Consider the following 16,526-nt stretch of genomic DNA (forward strand, 5'->3'; position numbering starts at 1 on the left):
TCTCATAAACAGCAAGCACCCGCTAAAGCTACCATTTCCACGGCATTAGCTAGAATAAAGCACACAACTTCCTAGTCTTCCACTCCAAGACAATCCTGACCACCAAATTTATACCACTTTCGAGCTCAAGAGTTGCCCACCAGACCCTCCCTTAGTCCTGATTCAGAAAAACCCTTTTTTTAAGGCAACAGAGATCCTTTCCTTTTAGGAAACTCCAGCCACGCATCTTTAGCGAGCGGTTCACAAACCTGAGGGTACCGTGCCCACAGCCGGAGCTAGGCGGGAGCAGACAAAAGCTCTGTGCTGCCCTTTATCGGAGCACGGGCCCGGGCCCGGCGCAGGCAGCTCCGCCGTGCCCAGCCGGCCCCGCCGCAGCCCGCCCGCCCTGCGGCGGTAGCGGCTGCGCGCATGCTCCCTGCACCGCCGCGCGCAGTTCCGGGTCACGGCGGCCATGGAGGCCGGGCAGGGACCCGGCCCCGGCGGCGACGCGGCCGAGGTAACTGCGCTGGTTCGGCGTCGCTGCCGCGGGGAAACCTGGCGGGGCTGGGGGCGGCGAGGCGGGGAGCGAGGCGGCGGGCTCGGGCCGGGGAAAGGGGATTCCTGACAGCCGCTCGGCCGCTCCTGCCCTGAGCTCCCCGCGGGACCAGTGCCCTTGAGGCCTCTCCGGGGCCGGGCGCGGGGTCCTGGCAGGAGCTAAGGAGTTGTTCACGTCTGACCGTGAGCCGACGATGTGCTCTGTACCGGTGGCATCCTGGCCTGTATCAGGAATATCGAGGCCTGCAGGAGCAGGGAAGTCACCATCCACCCGTACTTGGCACTGGTCAGGCCACACCTCAAGTATTGCGTTCAGATTTGGGCTCCTCAATTCATGAAGGGCACTGAAGTGCTGGAGCATGTCCAGAGAAGGGCAACGGAGCTCTTGAGGCGTCTGTACAAATCTTATGAGGAGTGGCTGTGGGAGCTGGGGTTGTTCATCCTGGAGAAAAGGAGGCTCAGGAATGCCTTATCACCGTCTACAACTGTGATAGTAACTGAAAGGGGGTTGTTAGCAGGTAGGGATCGGCCTTTTCTCCCAGGCAACAAGCGATAGAGCAAGAGAGCATAGTATTAAACTGCACCAGGGGAGGTGTAGATTAGACATTAGACGAAATTTCTTCACAGGAAGGGTCATTAGATATTGGAATGGACTGCTAAGAGAGTTTGGAGTCACCTCCCTAGCGGTGTTTAAAGAACGACTGAACATGGCACTTGGTGCCACTGTCCGGATGACAAAGTGGTGTTCAGTCCTGGATGACCTCAGAAGTCTTTTCCAACCCAATTGACTCTCTGATTCTCTGTTCCCCTAGTGCCGATAGCCTTCTCACGGCTGTGCTTCTCCTGCCCGTGTCTGGCAGCGTGCCCGGCGGCACAGCTCTCACGGTGGGACAGGCTCAGCACCTCTGCACAAACCTCACACGCTGGTGAAACAGCTGGTCAGCTCTCGCTGAATTATATCTGTGTGAACCAGCAACACACCCTGTTGTCTTCGAAACCCTGAGAAATACTTTAAAAAGGCACTTAATGATCTGTCAGATGTCAGCTATTTGGAAGGCTGGTTGGAGGGACCAAAGCAGGCTTTTCTGAAGTAGCAGGGCTGAGATGAGTTTGGATCTGACCATCTACAAAGTATTTCCTGCTCTTTCACGTAATTTTTAAAAGCATTGGAATTTTTTAATGGTATATTTCATATGACATTTATGGACAAGAGACACTGGTTTCTTAAGTATAGCTGGGTGAAAGTATAGAAACTACAAGATGTGAAAGTTAGACGTTACGTTTTTTGATTTTGAAAAATGGCCTCAAACTGTTCTTTTGTCCATTCTTTTCTAATCTATTTCCCTGATGAAAGAGGGAAGTACCTAAGCCTTATGTTCCGACAGAGGAGGAAAGAAGACTACTCAAGGAATGTGCTGAAGAGAGTTTCACATATAGAGGTAAGTTAACTTTGCTGCTAAACGTGGTTGCTTTCCTTCCGCCCTTAGCTTTTTCTGTTACCTGAGGCATTACAGAGGGCCTGGGTCAATATAGCACAACAGTGCATTGACAAGCTTCACATGTACTAAAATTGTGTCCCAGCAAATGCTGATCCATGTAGTATTTACTAAGAGTTTGCAGCAATTTTGTAAAAGGTGTGACATAATTTCTAAGTTTTGTGCCTTACAAAAAGATCTCTTCATATTTTAAGTTAATGTGCTTACTGAAAGTCTGTAGATAGATACAATTAATGACTCTCATTTATATTACTGGATTTTCTTTTTTGTGTTATTTCTGCATTTTTATTTTCAATTTTTATTGTTATCTTTAACAAGCAAGAATAAAATAGTTGGATTTATAACTATTGCTTTTCATCTTTATAGAGACCTGTGAAGAGAACAGTGTATAAGTAGTCACTACTCAACTTTAAGAGAAAACTGCTGTGTGTGTCCATGTTTTCTGTTACCCTAAGGTTCAAGGCATGCTTGATTTTTGTACACCTGGTCATGAGGTTTGAACAAGCCTTCTGCTGTGATTGTTAACTGCTGTTTTATCACACACTACTAGGTTACTCCTGATGCTGGTAGGTGGCTTGGCAAAAACCAGGACAGATGAAGAATTTAGCAGCAGATTTTCTAATTTTAGCACACTGGGGCTCTGATTTCTCATGGAAGCCAGTACTTTCAGGAATAGCTCCTAAGGCATTGTGATTTTGAATTAACGATTCAAAATTCTGTTTTGTCTTTCTCCATTGGTTTCGCATTCTCCTCGCCCGCTTTTACACAAATACTTGGAAGTCTTCAGCATATTTGCTAAAATGTAGCCATTTTCTATATAGTTTTATAAATTAAAGAGGCAGGTCCATTAGTGCTACAATGATGATTGGTTATGGTTTATTGATAATCTCTCTTCTGGAAAACAAAGAGGAGAGAGAGTTGTTTGTTCCTGAGCTGTTCTGCTGCTTGGCAATGTAGTTCATTGCCCTATGCATCTTTATATAGTCACTGAAGAAACAACATGTAGGAATTACTTGAAAGCTCTAAGTTAGTTTCTTGAGTTGTTTCTGTTTAGGGAGCTACAACAGTGACAGACTTTTTTTTCCAGGAGTTGAGTACTGCGCTATTATCTCACTGGGAGGGCCTAAAGTCCATCATTGTTTTCTAGGTCTCCCATCTTTGTTTCCCTGTTCAGCGTACGCATACTAGACTGTTGTATTCACTGTATTAAATACATATTGTTTGAACTCCCCTTTCCAACAGGCTGCTTGTGTGACTGCCCTGAACTCCTCACTTTGTATTGTGTCAGCTTTTGGTATTCACTGAAGTTACTATAAATCTGTGTATTTTCAGTTTGTTTATTCGAATTTCAAGCTGTAGCAAATTTTACTCATTCTTACAAACCATCTGGGTTTTGACGTAGTTTCCCTTAACAGTTTCTGCCACTAGTCATTTCACAATTCAGTTTAATATATGCTTTACTGGAGTGACTAATTTGTAATCACATTATTGTATAAATTCTTACGCTCTTAAAAATTCACACTACAGCCTTCAACTTTATCCTTCACACTTCTGGTCTTGCTAACAAAATCAAATCATGCTGATCCAACATTTTTCCAATGAAACAATTTTGACTTGGGTACATTATATTACCATCCTTATGTTCTGTTGATATATCAACCTTCCATTATTTTCTCTAGATGTATTTTGTTCCTGAAGCAGAAAAAGTACTCTTTGCCCATAGCATTGATGTTTTCTGATTTATTAAGGTTGTTTTGTTTTTTCTTCCTACAGTTGAATAATTCATATTAATTTTTAGGAATTAATCCAATTTTCATTTAGCTGAATTTCATTCATTATTTTATATATATATTTTTTTTTTTATATTTTTTTTTTTTATTTTTAGTTACCATTTCAGGTCACTTATATGCTCACATACAAATGTAGCCTGGTTTTGGTATCTGGAGTGTTTTATGTTAGGTCTATAAATCATTTCAAACTTCTAATGGTTAGACAGAAATCCTCTGTAATAATTTTTGAATGTATTTCTCTTTACACACCCTCCCTTCCCTTGTTTTGTTGGGGTTTTTTTGTTGGTTTTTTATTTTGTTTTGTCATTTCTTTTTGAAAACAAAACAGGTTTTGTTTTGTTTTTCTTTTACAATTTAATTTAAAATCTGCTGTCATTTTATATCTCAGAAAATCTAGAATGGTAAATTTTGGAAAATCTAGGTCTGGAATCTCTAAAAGCATCAGGTTTTTAATGTCTAGTAGGTTGGTAGGTTTTATTCTCTATTCTGAAGTTTTGCTGTAATCTTACTTTGAACCAAGGAGCCAGTATTTCTTCTTAAATGTGACGTCCAGTTGCATTTACCCTGAGATGCTGGTTGGACTCCTTACCTAGTTTCAACCTGTCAGAATTTGTGAGGGAATTAGCTGTTAATTTGCAAAGTATTCTTTAATACTTTGCTTTCCAATAATATAATTTGTCTTCAAATATGAACTTAATTAGCAAATAGTGTGCATCAAAATACTTCAGCCATCTAGTGCTGTTGGAAAAATTCTCTCCTGGAAGTCATTCAGCCTTTTTGTAATAACTACATTTTTATCCTTGCATGAAATTAAATTTCATTATGGCACATCTAAATCTTTAATGTAAATAACTTTAGACTTCTGTCGTGTTTGTTACTTCATTTTCCCTGTATCTTGTGCAGGGGTGGTGGTCTTTATGAATAGTCGCACCATAATCTTATATAATTATCATTGCTTGAAAGAACCATTAATTTTGTTTTTTGCAATCTCCAAATGCTTCTTGCCACATAAAGTCTTTCAATATAATGAAAATAGACATAAACTGTTAGGCTGGTTGTTGTAGGCAGCGATGGCCTTCCAGAATGTTGTTTTCTCTGCATTCCTGACCCTAAGCAGGTTGTATAATGTGATTGGTAAGAAGAAAAAGCTGCCCTGTTTTTTAATTTGCTGGTGAATAAAACATTGCCTAATTTTAATCAATCTGATTTATAGCTCTGTAAGAGTTAAACTTTTTCCAAAGTTCTTACATTAAAACATCAGAGTTTGATTATCAACAATTTTTAGAGGCACTAGCCTTTGTACAACTTCCTCCTGTTAGGACAAATTGTGTATGCCTCTCTAGCTTAAAGTTCTGTACCTTGATGCTGTAGGAGTTGTAGCTAGACCTGGAGTCTAGTCTAAAGAGCTGTATTCCATCTGACACTGGCTTTTGTATTTTAGGAAGCATGAAATATAATGCAGGCAGGGTGACTCATTAACTAGTACCACATAATTTGTAGTATGTCTTAAAAACTGGAATTGACAATGTTTGATAATATATATACAGTTTGTCAATTTTATATATATCTTTATATTATACAAATTAACTTAAGAGCACTCTTATTTTATTGCATATTTGTTAAATGTAGTTGAAAATATTGAAATTTGGATTTTAAACCGCTTTTTTTCTTCTTCACAGCTTTTCCTTTGGCTGCAGTGAGCATGCTTGGTACTAGTTTCTTAATTAGAAAAGGTAAAGTGTAAAACTACTTCTGTTTCATTTCAATTTGCTCAGTTGAGTTCTGCTGTTAGGAAAGTTATTATGATAATATCATGTCCAATCTACTTGTAACTAAAAGAAGTTCAAACTGCAGCTACATGATTTGGAGTTTCTCAATATAAAGAAGGAGCTGAATTTAAAATCAAGTTCATGTGTGTTTTATGTTGTGTAAAAAGTGCAATATGTCACTGATTATAGAACAAATAACCCTGTGATTAAATATGATTAAGGAGATAATTCCTAGATTTTTTAAATTTCACGGGAAATTCAGATATTAGGAATTTTTTAAGTTTTCTTTAATGTGAAGTGTAAAAGAGTAACTTACTTGTACAAACATAACTACAGTTGAGGTTTTTCAACTTAATTCTTAATAACTGATTACATATATTTTATGTAATATATCTTAATGTCTGATTTCATCCTCATTTTCAGGTGTTCTAAGAGATAGCTCAAGACTTGGCTCTTTTATTAAAGTTGCATGTAAGTAAAAGCTATGTATAAATTCAGCTTGTATTCACGGGGTATGTTCTTTTTCTGAACTTTTTCCTAATGCCCACTGTGACCAATGGTTTTAAACTAAAACAGGAGAGATTTAGATTAAATGTTAGAAAGAAATCCTTTACTGAGGCACTGGACAGGTTGCCCAGAGCAGTTGTGGATACCTCATTCCTCCTTCCAAGGCCAGGTTGGATGAGGCCCTGAGCAACCAGGTTTAGTGCAGGGTGTCCCTCCTCATGGCAGCAGGGTTTGAACTAGATAATCTTTAAGGTCCCTTTGCAAATCAAGCCATTTTATGATTCAGTGATTTATTCACTGTCTGAATTTGTACTGCATATTTTGGACAACTTTTGTTTTGTTTATGAGGTTTGTATAAAATTGCTTGATAAATGTAACATAATCATTTAAGATAAAAACATTGTAAATAGAAACTGTGCAACCCTACTTTAAATTACATTGCCAGAATACACCCACCCCTCCCTTCCTAATTTGAAGGTCTTTATTCATGTATCTCACGTGTCCCATTCAGGCTATTTTAATTACTTTTTTTTTTTTTCCTGGACATTATGTATGTACAATTGTAGGAAAAAACCAATTTCATGTGAATGATTTTTGGATTAAGTATAATCAAAAATAAATTATTAACTTAATAAATTAACCTTTTCAATGTAATACAGGACAGTAAAACAGGAAGTTGCCATCTTGCCAATCTGTGCAGATACAGCCAGTTTACTTCAGTGGGAAGAGGGTAAACCCCATGATTTGTGGTCAAGGAAGTGTTGTTTAAGCAGATAAATGAATGTGAGAGACTAGGGCTTCAGTTGTTTATGATAAATTGTGGTTACTTTCTTTGAACACCAAACAATGGTATAACACAAACATTTTTAATAAATAATAGAACTGCTATTTCCTCAGTCACTCCTACACATAAGGGCCACATTCTTCTTATTTAATAGAACTAATTTATTGAAATCAGGGGAAGAATAAGGTGCAGCTGGGCTGGCTAGGGTGTTCTGCCTGCAGGAAAACTATACTTTTCTCAGTGGTTTTCTAGGTACTCTTGACAATTTACTGAACCTTCTAGTTAGTCATGGCTGATTCACTACATTGACAGCATCCCCTTCAACACAGCAGAGAGCTACTAATCCTCTCTCTGTCTTTGACAAAGAAGGGTAAGATTCCTGTGCCTGTACTTTAGATTAGTCTGCAATAGGACCTGGTCATGTCTAATCAGCTTCTCTAAGATCTTGTCACAGTTAATGTAGAAGCAAAGAACAATACCTAATTTATTGTGCTAAGTTCAAAAATGTGGATTATCTGGCTCTTAGTTCTGTAATAAATAATCCAAATACTTTGACCAATGATTACTTTGAGTGAAATGTCTTCCAGAGAGATACTCCCCCTTTTCTTTACTAGAAGGCCTCAAGGAAAGGAGACTTTCTCTTTGTAATTTGTGTGAAAGAGTAATCAGCTTTTCTGTTAAGCTTTATTTTGCTAAATATTTAGTTTGAATTCTTCTTAGGCCAGTCTAAGGGCTTGTAATTTTTCTCTTTGCACATATTTATTGTATATGAGGTGTTTGATTTTTTTTTTTTACCTGCTTAACAACTAAACCGTTACATTCCTCATTTGTAAACTTCATTCATAGTTGTGGCTGTTCTTCTCTATTCCCATGGAAAAGGATTTTTACCCTTCTTTAGAAAACAGGACATTAGAACAGGAATCACAATTTCAGTACAGCAGGCTAGGGTAAAATCCCCTACGTATTGATTCCCAGGCAATGTAATCTAGAGATTACATTGAGAATTGCAGAGGATTAACATTACTGATAATTAACTCTTTCCTGACTTGAGATTCTTTATATTTAGTAAATACTCATTGCACATGAAAAAAGGGTCCAGTAATTTTCTCCCACAAAGTCAACAAGAAAACAACTGTTAACTCCCACTGAATCCTTCATACACCACTGGCCCACTCATAAAACTTGGAGCCAGTTAATGGAAATTTTAAGTTTTAGGACCAGAAAGAGCTATCTTGGTAATTTATTCTTATGTCCTTTGCAGCAGATGGAAGTAGCTCATGCACTAAATTCAAGCTGTTTGCTTAGTGATTACAAGGGTTCAGCTAGTTCAGTTTTTTGCCCTCTGGCAGCCAAATCACGGAATTCTTTACAGAAGATACTGAGCCTAAGTTGATTTAGACCTCTCTTCATACTAGTAAAGCCTTTTCAGGATCTGACTGTTCTGATGGATTAAATTAGCAGAATTTACTGCCTGTATTTATTTTTGATTGGTTTATCTTTGATAGTTCATTGTGATTTCTAGATCTTGGGAAAAAACAATGCAATTATTTTTTCTTTTTTTTTTTTGTCACCTTTCATTCACCAAGTACTAGCTGAAATCATCTGATGCTTACACCATGTCTAAATCATTACTTTATGTATCTGTTCAGCTGTTGCATTTGGTTTTAGTACCCTTTGTCTGCAGAAGAAGCAGAGATGATTACTGTGTGGTTTTGGTTTAGATCTGGTTTTCTTTCTTTTATTCAAGAAACTACATGATCTATTTGAAATTATTATTTTAAAACAATGTTGAATATTATAGTACAGCATGTAAACGCATCTCTTTTTCTTTTTAAAAAGTTGCTGGAATGTGTGGATACCTGGCTGGAAAGATATCCTACTTGCCAATCTGTAGCGAGAAATTTAAGAAACTGAAGGATTCCCCAATAGGAGATGTTCTACGACAAGCTCAGAGACATAGTTCACCTAAGTAAGAATTTAAGTATCTTTTAAATTTAAAACATATTCTGAATAGGGTATTTTAAACACTAACAGGTCAATAGTACTTCTGCAGCTTTCCAACACCTTCAGAGCTGCACCTTCCCTCATTCCCTATTACCTCAAATTTACCACTTTCAGGAATCTGTATTCGTATCAGTTGGCAAGCTATAAAATACATATTTTGAGCGCTTTACATACAACTGATCAGTTTGAGAAGTAGAAAAATAAATATTTTACTTAGCAAACTGTATCCCTTGTAAAATTAAGAATGTTTCCCATTAAATTTACTTACAGCACAAGTTGTTGTTCCAGTTTAGAAGTAAACTATATTAACTTAAATAAAATAGTGTTACATTCTGGAAGTCTTTCCCATAGTTTGATTGAAGTAGGAAAAGGGTGGAAATGATTTCAGTGTTTATCAAAGGAAAGAGCTCAGTAAACAATATCAGTGCAGGAAGAAGCACGGTGGTCAAACTAAGTGCTGTTTGTTTAAATCCTTTACATCTGTAACAGCATTATGCTGTACATATGAGAAACTCATCAGGTTCTTAAAACTATTTCCTGTTTTCTTCCAGAATGCTTTCTACTTCAACTGGTTTTTAATGCAAGCTGCTTTCAGAATATGTCACTTAAACCCTTGATTCAAAACTGGGAGAATAGTGTTTGGATAGTGAGTAGTAGTCCTCCTGTGTATGTGCTGAGATTTGTTAAATGTTTATAAAGGATTTGCTTAAATTGTTAATTACACTATAAATTCAAATTTATGAGAGTTTTTATTCTGTCTGCAAGATTTACATTTATTCTGAAATGTTTATGGTTTTATGACATCAAACAATTTCAGGCATTACCACTTCATACACTTGCTGTATAGAATCAACTGAATTGGAGTTGGACTTGTCCCTTCACCCCCCTCCAGTTTCTAATATGAAATTGTCATGCTCATTAATTGTGTTTATATGGGAACTTGTTTAAGTATCATCATCTGCCACACCAATAAATTCCTTCAACCGTTAATGGCCCATTTGTATCTGTAAAGTTTTATTTCCTAAGTGATAAATTCCTTTTCCTTGGTTGAATAAATAATTTGAATTCATTTCAATTGCATTATTATCCATACATGCTATGCTTTTAACCCAGCAACAGAAATCATTATACTTTCCTGGGCATTGTATGTCTGCTAATTAATGCATTTTGGTAATTTGATTTGCAGTTAAAAACTCATAGGGAGCTAAAAGATTCGTTAGTTTTTTAAAAATGTGTTTGCATATATTTTGAAAACATAATTGAGTCAATAAAATGGCTTTTTTCTGTATGTTTATTATGAAAATTAAATAAAGAGTAATTGCAAATGTTTTTAATAGGAAATTAAAAGTACAGCTAAGCAGAAATTAAAAGTAAAAACTTAATAAAATATTCTAGAGATGTTCTAATGGCACAAAGTGGTGGCATTCCTGATGGAGGGACATGTTGTGTAGTGGCTTGCAAGGCCACTCTAAGAATACAGTGAATACTTTAAAATATCTGGCACCAATTTCAAGATTATTCTTTATATGATATTACCTTTCTCTCTTAAGAGAAAATTCATTAATATTTTTGCAGAATTCAGCAACTTGCTTAATTTTCATAACTTAATTTTCCCCAGATAGCTGTTTGTTCTCCTTCTGCTGTTCAGTCCTGATCAATTACAGCAGCTTTTAATGATGAAGGGTTTTAAATACCAAATTATTCCTAAAAGGCTTTTAAAAATAACTGTAGCTCATACTACCTACTAGTTACATGGGCACACCGTGTACTATTTGTGTCTGATGTGGGGTGTTTTTGTCTTAAGATTCCTTGGGAAAAAGGATTATAACTTCAGTTATTGTAAAGTGCAATATGTTTTGTCTCTTTTCCCTCCTATTCTGGAGATATGAGCTTAGATTCTGTGAGGAAGGGAAGAATGCTGGGGAAGAGACTATAGAAATTTTTGCAAGGTAAAGAAAACACCTAAAACATCCTCAAAATTTTTTAAGATGATGATTCAGTTGGAAACTAAACTATTTAAAATGAAAGAACATTTTCTTGAATTGCAAGTATTGTTACTCTTATAGTTCCATTTTTAACTTCAGTATTTTCATATTTAATATTTAGTTCTATTCTTTTCCAGCCGTTCCAGTCGTAAATCTGAATTTTCAGACGCACCTTCTCAGTCATTTGAGTCATCTTCTCCAAGAGCTGGATTCCCACCTTCTTCTAGCTATTCAGATGATTACAGCTCAACAGATAGAGCCCTCTCAAGTTATGAACCCATACCATTCAGTGCTTCTCTGAATGAATCTTCACCTACAGGAATTACTGATTACACCATTCAAGGTAAGTCTTGATATTTAACAGTTTGTACTGCAAAGACTTTTGCCTTTCTTTTAGATACCACTCTTACTAAACTATGTATTCTCACCTTATACAAACACATATGGCACAATATAGTGGTTTTGAATGAAAGAGCTGAAAAAATACAAGAATTGTTTTTACACAGAAGATGAATATAGATTTTGTGTTCTAACTGTAGACTAGATTCAGGGTTTTCTAGCTGAAAATCACTTTAATTGCAAGTAAAGATCTTGAATTAACTTGCAAGGTGCAATCTGCTGTGGAATCTGCAAAAAACTCAGTCAGACAGAAAGTTCTTTTTGACTGAAAGAAGGGGGAATATGCCATCACTTCACTGTACTGAATAAACCACAGCCTACCAATTGCCTGCTGGCCCTTCCAAGGTGATTGCAGTTCCACCCTCCCTGGAGCTGTAACTGGATACTGCTGTAACTCAGTGACATTAAACTTCTTAAAATTTTTTTTCACAACAATGTAACAGACATTTATGTCTCCCGGGAACAGAATGGATATTGTGTTCTATCCACCAACGGTCTGATTTTCTCACAGAGAACTAAAATGGTTTTCAAGTACCGTGCAGCTGTTCCCCTCCTTCCAGTATGAACTGTTCTCAGTTATTGCAGGGGAAACACAGGATTCTGAATTCATGTATCTCTGGTACACAAAGGAGGAAGTTGCTATCAAATACAGGGTTTTGTACTTCGAATTAGTTTGGATTTTTTCAACTTACGAAAGATGTTTTGTTTCACTAAAAAAGCCCTTTCATGCAACTTGGTTATAATTACATGAAAGTATCAGATATAAACGTGTCAAGAAAATTATTATGGCATTTTATCAAAATTATCAGTAGCTGGTAAAACCTTTATTATTCAACCAAGATTCTGCATTATAAATATAGATAAAATGATTAAATGTTTATCAGGCATCATATGATAGATATTGTCCTAATTATTTGAAAGCAAAATTTAAAAGCCTTAATGCAAACCCTTGAGCTTCACTTAGATTTCTCTTCAGAAATCATATCTATCTCAAATGTATAATTATTGTAAATTTTAGATAAAGTGACCATCAAGTACCATCAAGTACCACATGGTAGAATTTCTTATGGTAACATGAAGAAAATTAATTAACAGCCAGTGTTTCAAAGCAGTTTGACGAAATTAAAAGGATAAAAGCAACGTATTATTTGAAGACCATATACATTCACTGTTGTACTTAGAATTGCAGTTGTCATGCTTCTTTTAATTTGGGATTGAACAGTAGTTGACTGGTATTCTAGAACATGTTGAAGCCAAATTTTGGTGTGTTATGTCACATTTAGTATTTTTCTCTTTGTTTTGCTTTCAGAACCTGCTCCAGTTCCAGAAGAAACTCGTAAAAAAAAAGGCATCACATATGAGGAATTAAGGAATAAACACAGACAGACATATGAAGTAATGCAACCACCAAAGGCAGAAACTCCAAGCAAGTTTTCACAGGAAAAACAAGCTAAGGAAGGTAATATACCGATTTACAGAAATACTTGTGAAATTCAGATATTTGCCATAATGTTAAAAATGGTTGCAAACACAAAGCTTAATTCTGCATACCTTTTAAGCAATTTCTAATTCGAGTATCTGCAGGTATCCCATATGTGATACATACGGTCTGTATTTTCCTGTTTCAGATTAATTATTTTTTTTAACATTTTAATCATCCAATAGAAAACTGTAACTCCTTTTCTCTAACCATATTGATTGGTGCCAGACTGAAAAGCTCATAAGTTTTGCTTCATTGAGTATATTGAGCAACCTCTTTCAACAAAGAATTCTCTGAGCTCAGAGCTATACCAAAGAGCTATGGGAGGGGGGAGTGTGTTTGAGATAGCATTGTTCTCTCAAAATAGAGCACATGGTTGATGGTTTAAAGGGGAGGGTATTTATTTTTATGAATAGTTTCATGTGGAATTAGTGGATTTCTATAGAGGCATTGTTTGTAGAGGTTAATTTTCTACATTAAAACCCAGAGGAAGGAAACGGTATTTGGCAGCAATATTGAGATTTGTTTTCACAATGAAAAAGAAAACTTTACAGAGCAAAATAAGAATGCAATATCCTGAAGAGCAAGATGCCATGCAGACAACTTTTTGACTCAAATCAATTTTTTGAAAAGGAGACACAGAAGCAATTAATAATTGCTTGCTGTAGAACTTCTTATATTTAATGTGGCATCTGTAAAAACAATTGTAGCAAGAGGAATATTTTACCATTTAACACACTGATGGACAAGTCACCTTGGGTGAATTGTTTGGGTTTGTGTGCACTGCCCAGTCTTGTCGGCCATGTTGCAACAAGACTTTTAGGAAGTTAGCTTCCTAAAGTTGTCTCCTATTAGGCTTAATGAGTGGTAATAAGTATAGAAGAGTGTATTAAAGCAAAACGTTCTGAAGCAGTGACACTAAGCTTTGGAACAGAGTTGCTTAAGAGTGTCAGTCTCTTTGATGCTTGTGAATTACTTTCTGCAGATCATCTGTCTTTGGACAGATCTTCAGTCTTGAAAGAAAAATTAAACAATTTTTGTGTAGTGATTTTTTTCTAGTATTTCAAGGATAAAATGCTTTCTCTTATGTGACTGTGCCAAATGAAACATGAAAAAATTATTGAAGCTGTGGTTTCAGATTGCTTTTAAATTCCATTGGCTGACACTTCACGGATTTACAGTGTTTCTTTTTCAAGATACTTCTCCACAAATAGAAAGCCTAGAAATGTCACTTGCGAACGGTGCATTAAGCAGCTTTCTGAAAACCTTGCCATACTCCGTGGCAAATATGGATGTGAAATGAGAATGTGTATTTCTTACTTTATTTTTAGTTACTTGAGGTATATAAAAGACCTCTATAAAATGTTGATCAAATATTGCATTATTTTCCTTATATTTCCTTATATTTCTGTGTTCCATTTGAAGGCTGTACTTTGGCTTTGAGAATAAAACTGAGTGGTGCGTGAGATTTGTAAATAGACTTTCTAAAGTATCTCTTCACATTTTTAGGGAAAAAGAGTAAGGAGTGAATTCAAAAATTTAGGAATGGTTTACACATGCGAGTACATTTAAATCTGCAGTTCAGGGATTACACTGATGTTGTGGGCTAAGATCCGATTTAGCTCCATGTCCAGTGTCAAACTGGACATGTTACTTGCTATGTGCTGGTTCATGCTTTCTGAGTAACTACCCCTTGGTTCATCCTCTTATCACTGGGTCCCTAGCATATAGGAGACAGTGATTTCTGCCCTCCCTTGCAAAGACAGAAGGGAAACCAAACCATGTTTGAACAAGCTTTAAGCAATCCCGAACTTCCATCTGCCATTGCCCTCTCCCTTCCCTGCAGCGGCACAAATGCGTGCATCTGCATAGTGATCTAGACTGGCCCATTTTCCAGGGAATGAGTGCAGCCTGTTCAGCTGCCATGGATAATAGAAATGGAGAGCAAATCGTACTTTGAGAGAGCTTCTCATTGTGTCTCGCTGCAATATCTCCAAAGAGATTTGTCAGGGCATTATGCTCAGTTTGCTGGTAGCTCACAGAAACAAGGACCAGGCATTTTGCTCTATTCCACTTGTTCTGCTGCATAGTTAATAATAAACAGTGAGCTTAATAATTAACTTGCAAGTGGATTTATAAAGGGGTGCCTGATTAGTGTCAGCATTCCTACTGGATCAAATGGAGCCATCCCTAACCTTTTCAGTCATGGCAATCAATTACAGAGGACTTTGCAACTCACTTTCAAGAGAGCCTGTTTTCACTTTCTGGTTGTTGTTCAGTTGCAGTGGCACACTTCTGAACAAAGCCGTTAGACCACTACCCTGTTTTTTTTTCTCTGACTCAATCCTATGCTAAAGGAAGCTGCCAAATAATAATGGCTGAGTAGTTTCCTAGTAGGGATTACTGGTTTCTGTTTGTTTGTCTTTGAATGTGTTTTTAACTATCCCAAATCCATCCAACTGTGCATGTAACCAGATTATGTAGCCTCATTATTTATTGTAACATTCCTTGCCTGTTTCCTCCAATTGTCTTTGTTTCATCCACACTTTATATTTGTTTCAAAGTAATTACAAATTCTGTAGAGCAGGAATTAGCACAGTAGGCCTCCTGATTGAATATTAATTCATTAAGGTGAAGTGATTAGTAAACTCTTCTCCCCATTTATTCAAAAGTAGCTTTAATTACATGTCTGTTGTGCTGTGACTGACTCTCTCCCCACATACCACTTCAGATGACAGTGCACTTCGTTATACTTCTTGTCACCATCTATGATAAACTTCAGCAGTTAAACTATCACATGACTACTTTTGTTTTTTCTTTTGTTTTCTTTAGTTAAAGTAAATAAATATGGAGATACCTGGGATGAGTAAGAATCAGATGAAGAACTGAAGAAAATTACCTCCTCTCAGCTAACTTGAACTTCAAATAGATTAGTCATGAGTATCAGCACCTTTGGTGTGCTGCGCCAGACACAACTATTAATAAATGAGGAGAAAATCCTGACTTGCCAGAAGATTAAAAAATGTATTTATGCTTAATTTTTTTTAATTTTGCATAAATGAAAAACAAGGCTATTATCAGGTGTCATGACTATAAACCATTTATGCTGTTGTTTAAGAATGAGAAGGGGAACTGGTAATATGAACATATAGCATAAGGTAAAAATACATGTAAATAAATGCAATCCCGTGTGTCGAGAAGGGAAGAATATCAGAATCTTCTCAAATTTTCAAGACTTGCATTAAAAGTTACCTCTAGAACTCAACCTCTCACTTCTTTTGTCTGAAAGTGATATGCTGGGAATTTGAAATTGTTGTTATACTTGGTTTGTAATGTCAGAAATACTACTAAACTGTTGAGGGGAAAAGGGTTGAAGAGCTAAACCAGATACTGAAGTAGCCATAACTTTTTCAAAACTGTTTCATGGTGCCAGTTGTATTTTCAGACTGATATTCTGACTTGCCCTCAACAGGTTTCTACAGACAGTCATTTATGAAAAAAATAATTGCATGAAACTGCAGGTATTGAAAATAGCTACATTTAAGTGCAGAAGGCAAAACCTGACAAACTTTGGTAAAACCTTGAATGATATATTGACTGTTAATGTTAGGCTCTGCATATTTGACCTTATTTCTCAATTTTTGAAAGTCATGACAAAACAGCTGTGTGTATGGAGAAAAGATGCCAATCAATGTAATATTTTGTTACTGTTATCTCTAAGAGAAGAGCTACATTGGTAAAACTGAAGAGTATTTCCTGGTGTTTACATCACCTGTTC

General features: G+C 36.6%; 1 protein-coding gene across 1 annotated transcript; it reads left to right on the forward strand.

The window, feature by feature from the left end:
* The first annotated feature begins 409 nt into the window (after window positions 1-409).
* Window positions 410-16,008, forward strand: OCIAD1 (OCIA domain containing 1). Its single transcript, XM_005517722.3, has 8 exons — window positions 410-496; window positions 1,889-1,973; window positions 5,500-5,553; window positions 6,013-6,060; window positions 8,720-8,849; window positions 11,007-11,212; window positions 12,578-12,727; window positions 15,581-16,008. The coding sequence occupies exons 1-8, from the start codon at window positions 452-454 to the stop codon at window positions 15,616-15,618; spliced, it is 756 nt and encodes a 251-aa protein (XP_005517779.1). The 5' UTR covers window positions 410-451; the 3' UTR covers window positions 15,619-16,008.
* The last annotated feature ends 518 nt before the right edge of the window (window positions 16,009-16,526 follow it).

This window comes from Pseudopodoces humilis, chromosome 6, assembly GCF_049639895.1.
Source record: "Pseudopodoces humilis isolate 2021_Gansu_Grassland_sample_001 chromosome 6, ASM4963989v1, whole genome shotgun sequence".
In the NCBI taxonomy this organism is placed as follows: domain Eukaryota; kingdom Metazoa; phylum Chordata; class Aves; order Passeriformes; family Paridae; genus Pseudopodoces; species Pseudopodoces humilis.

Bases quoted from the DNA above. Each gene is read 5' to 3' on its own strand.
- OCIAD1 (XM_005517722.3), top strand. From the start codon at position 452: ATGGAGGCCGGGCAGGGACCCGGCCCCGGCGGCGACGCGGCCGAG. The intron at 6,061-8,719 runs GTAAGTAAAAGC...CTTTTTAAAAAG, and splicing joins CTCTTTTATTAAAGTTGCAT to TTGCTGGAATGTGTGGATAC. The intron at 12,728-15,580 runs GTAATATACCGA...TGTTTTCTTTAG, and splicing joins GGAAAAACAAGCTAAGGAAG to TTAAAGTAAATAAATATGGA.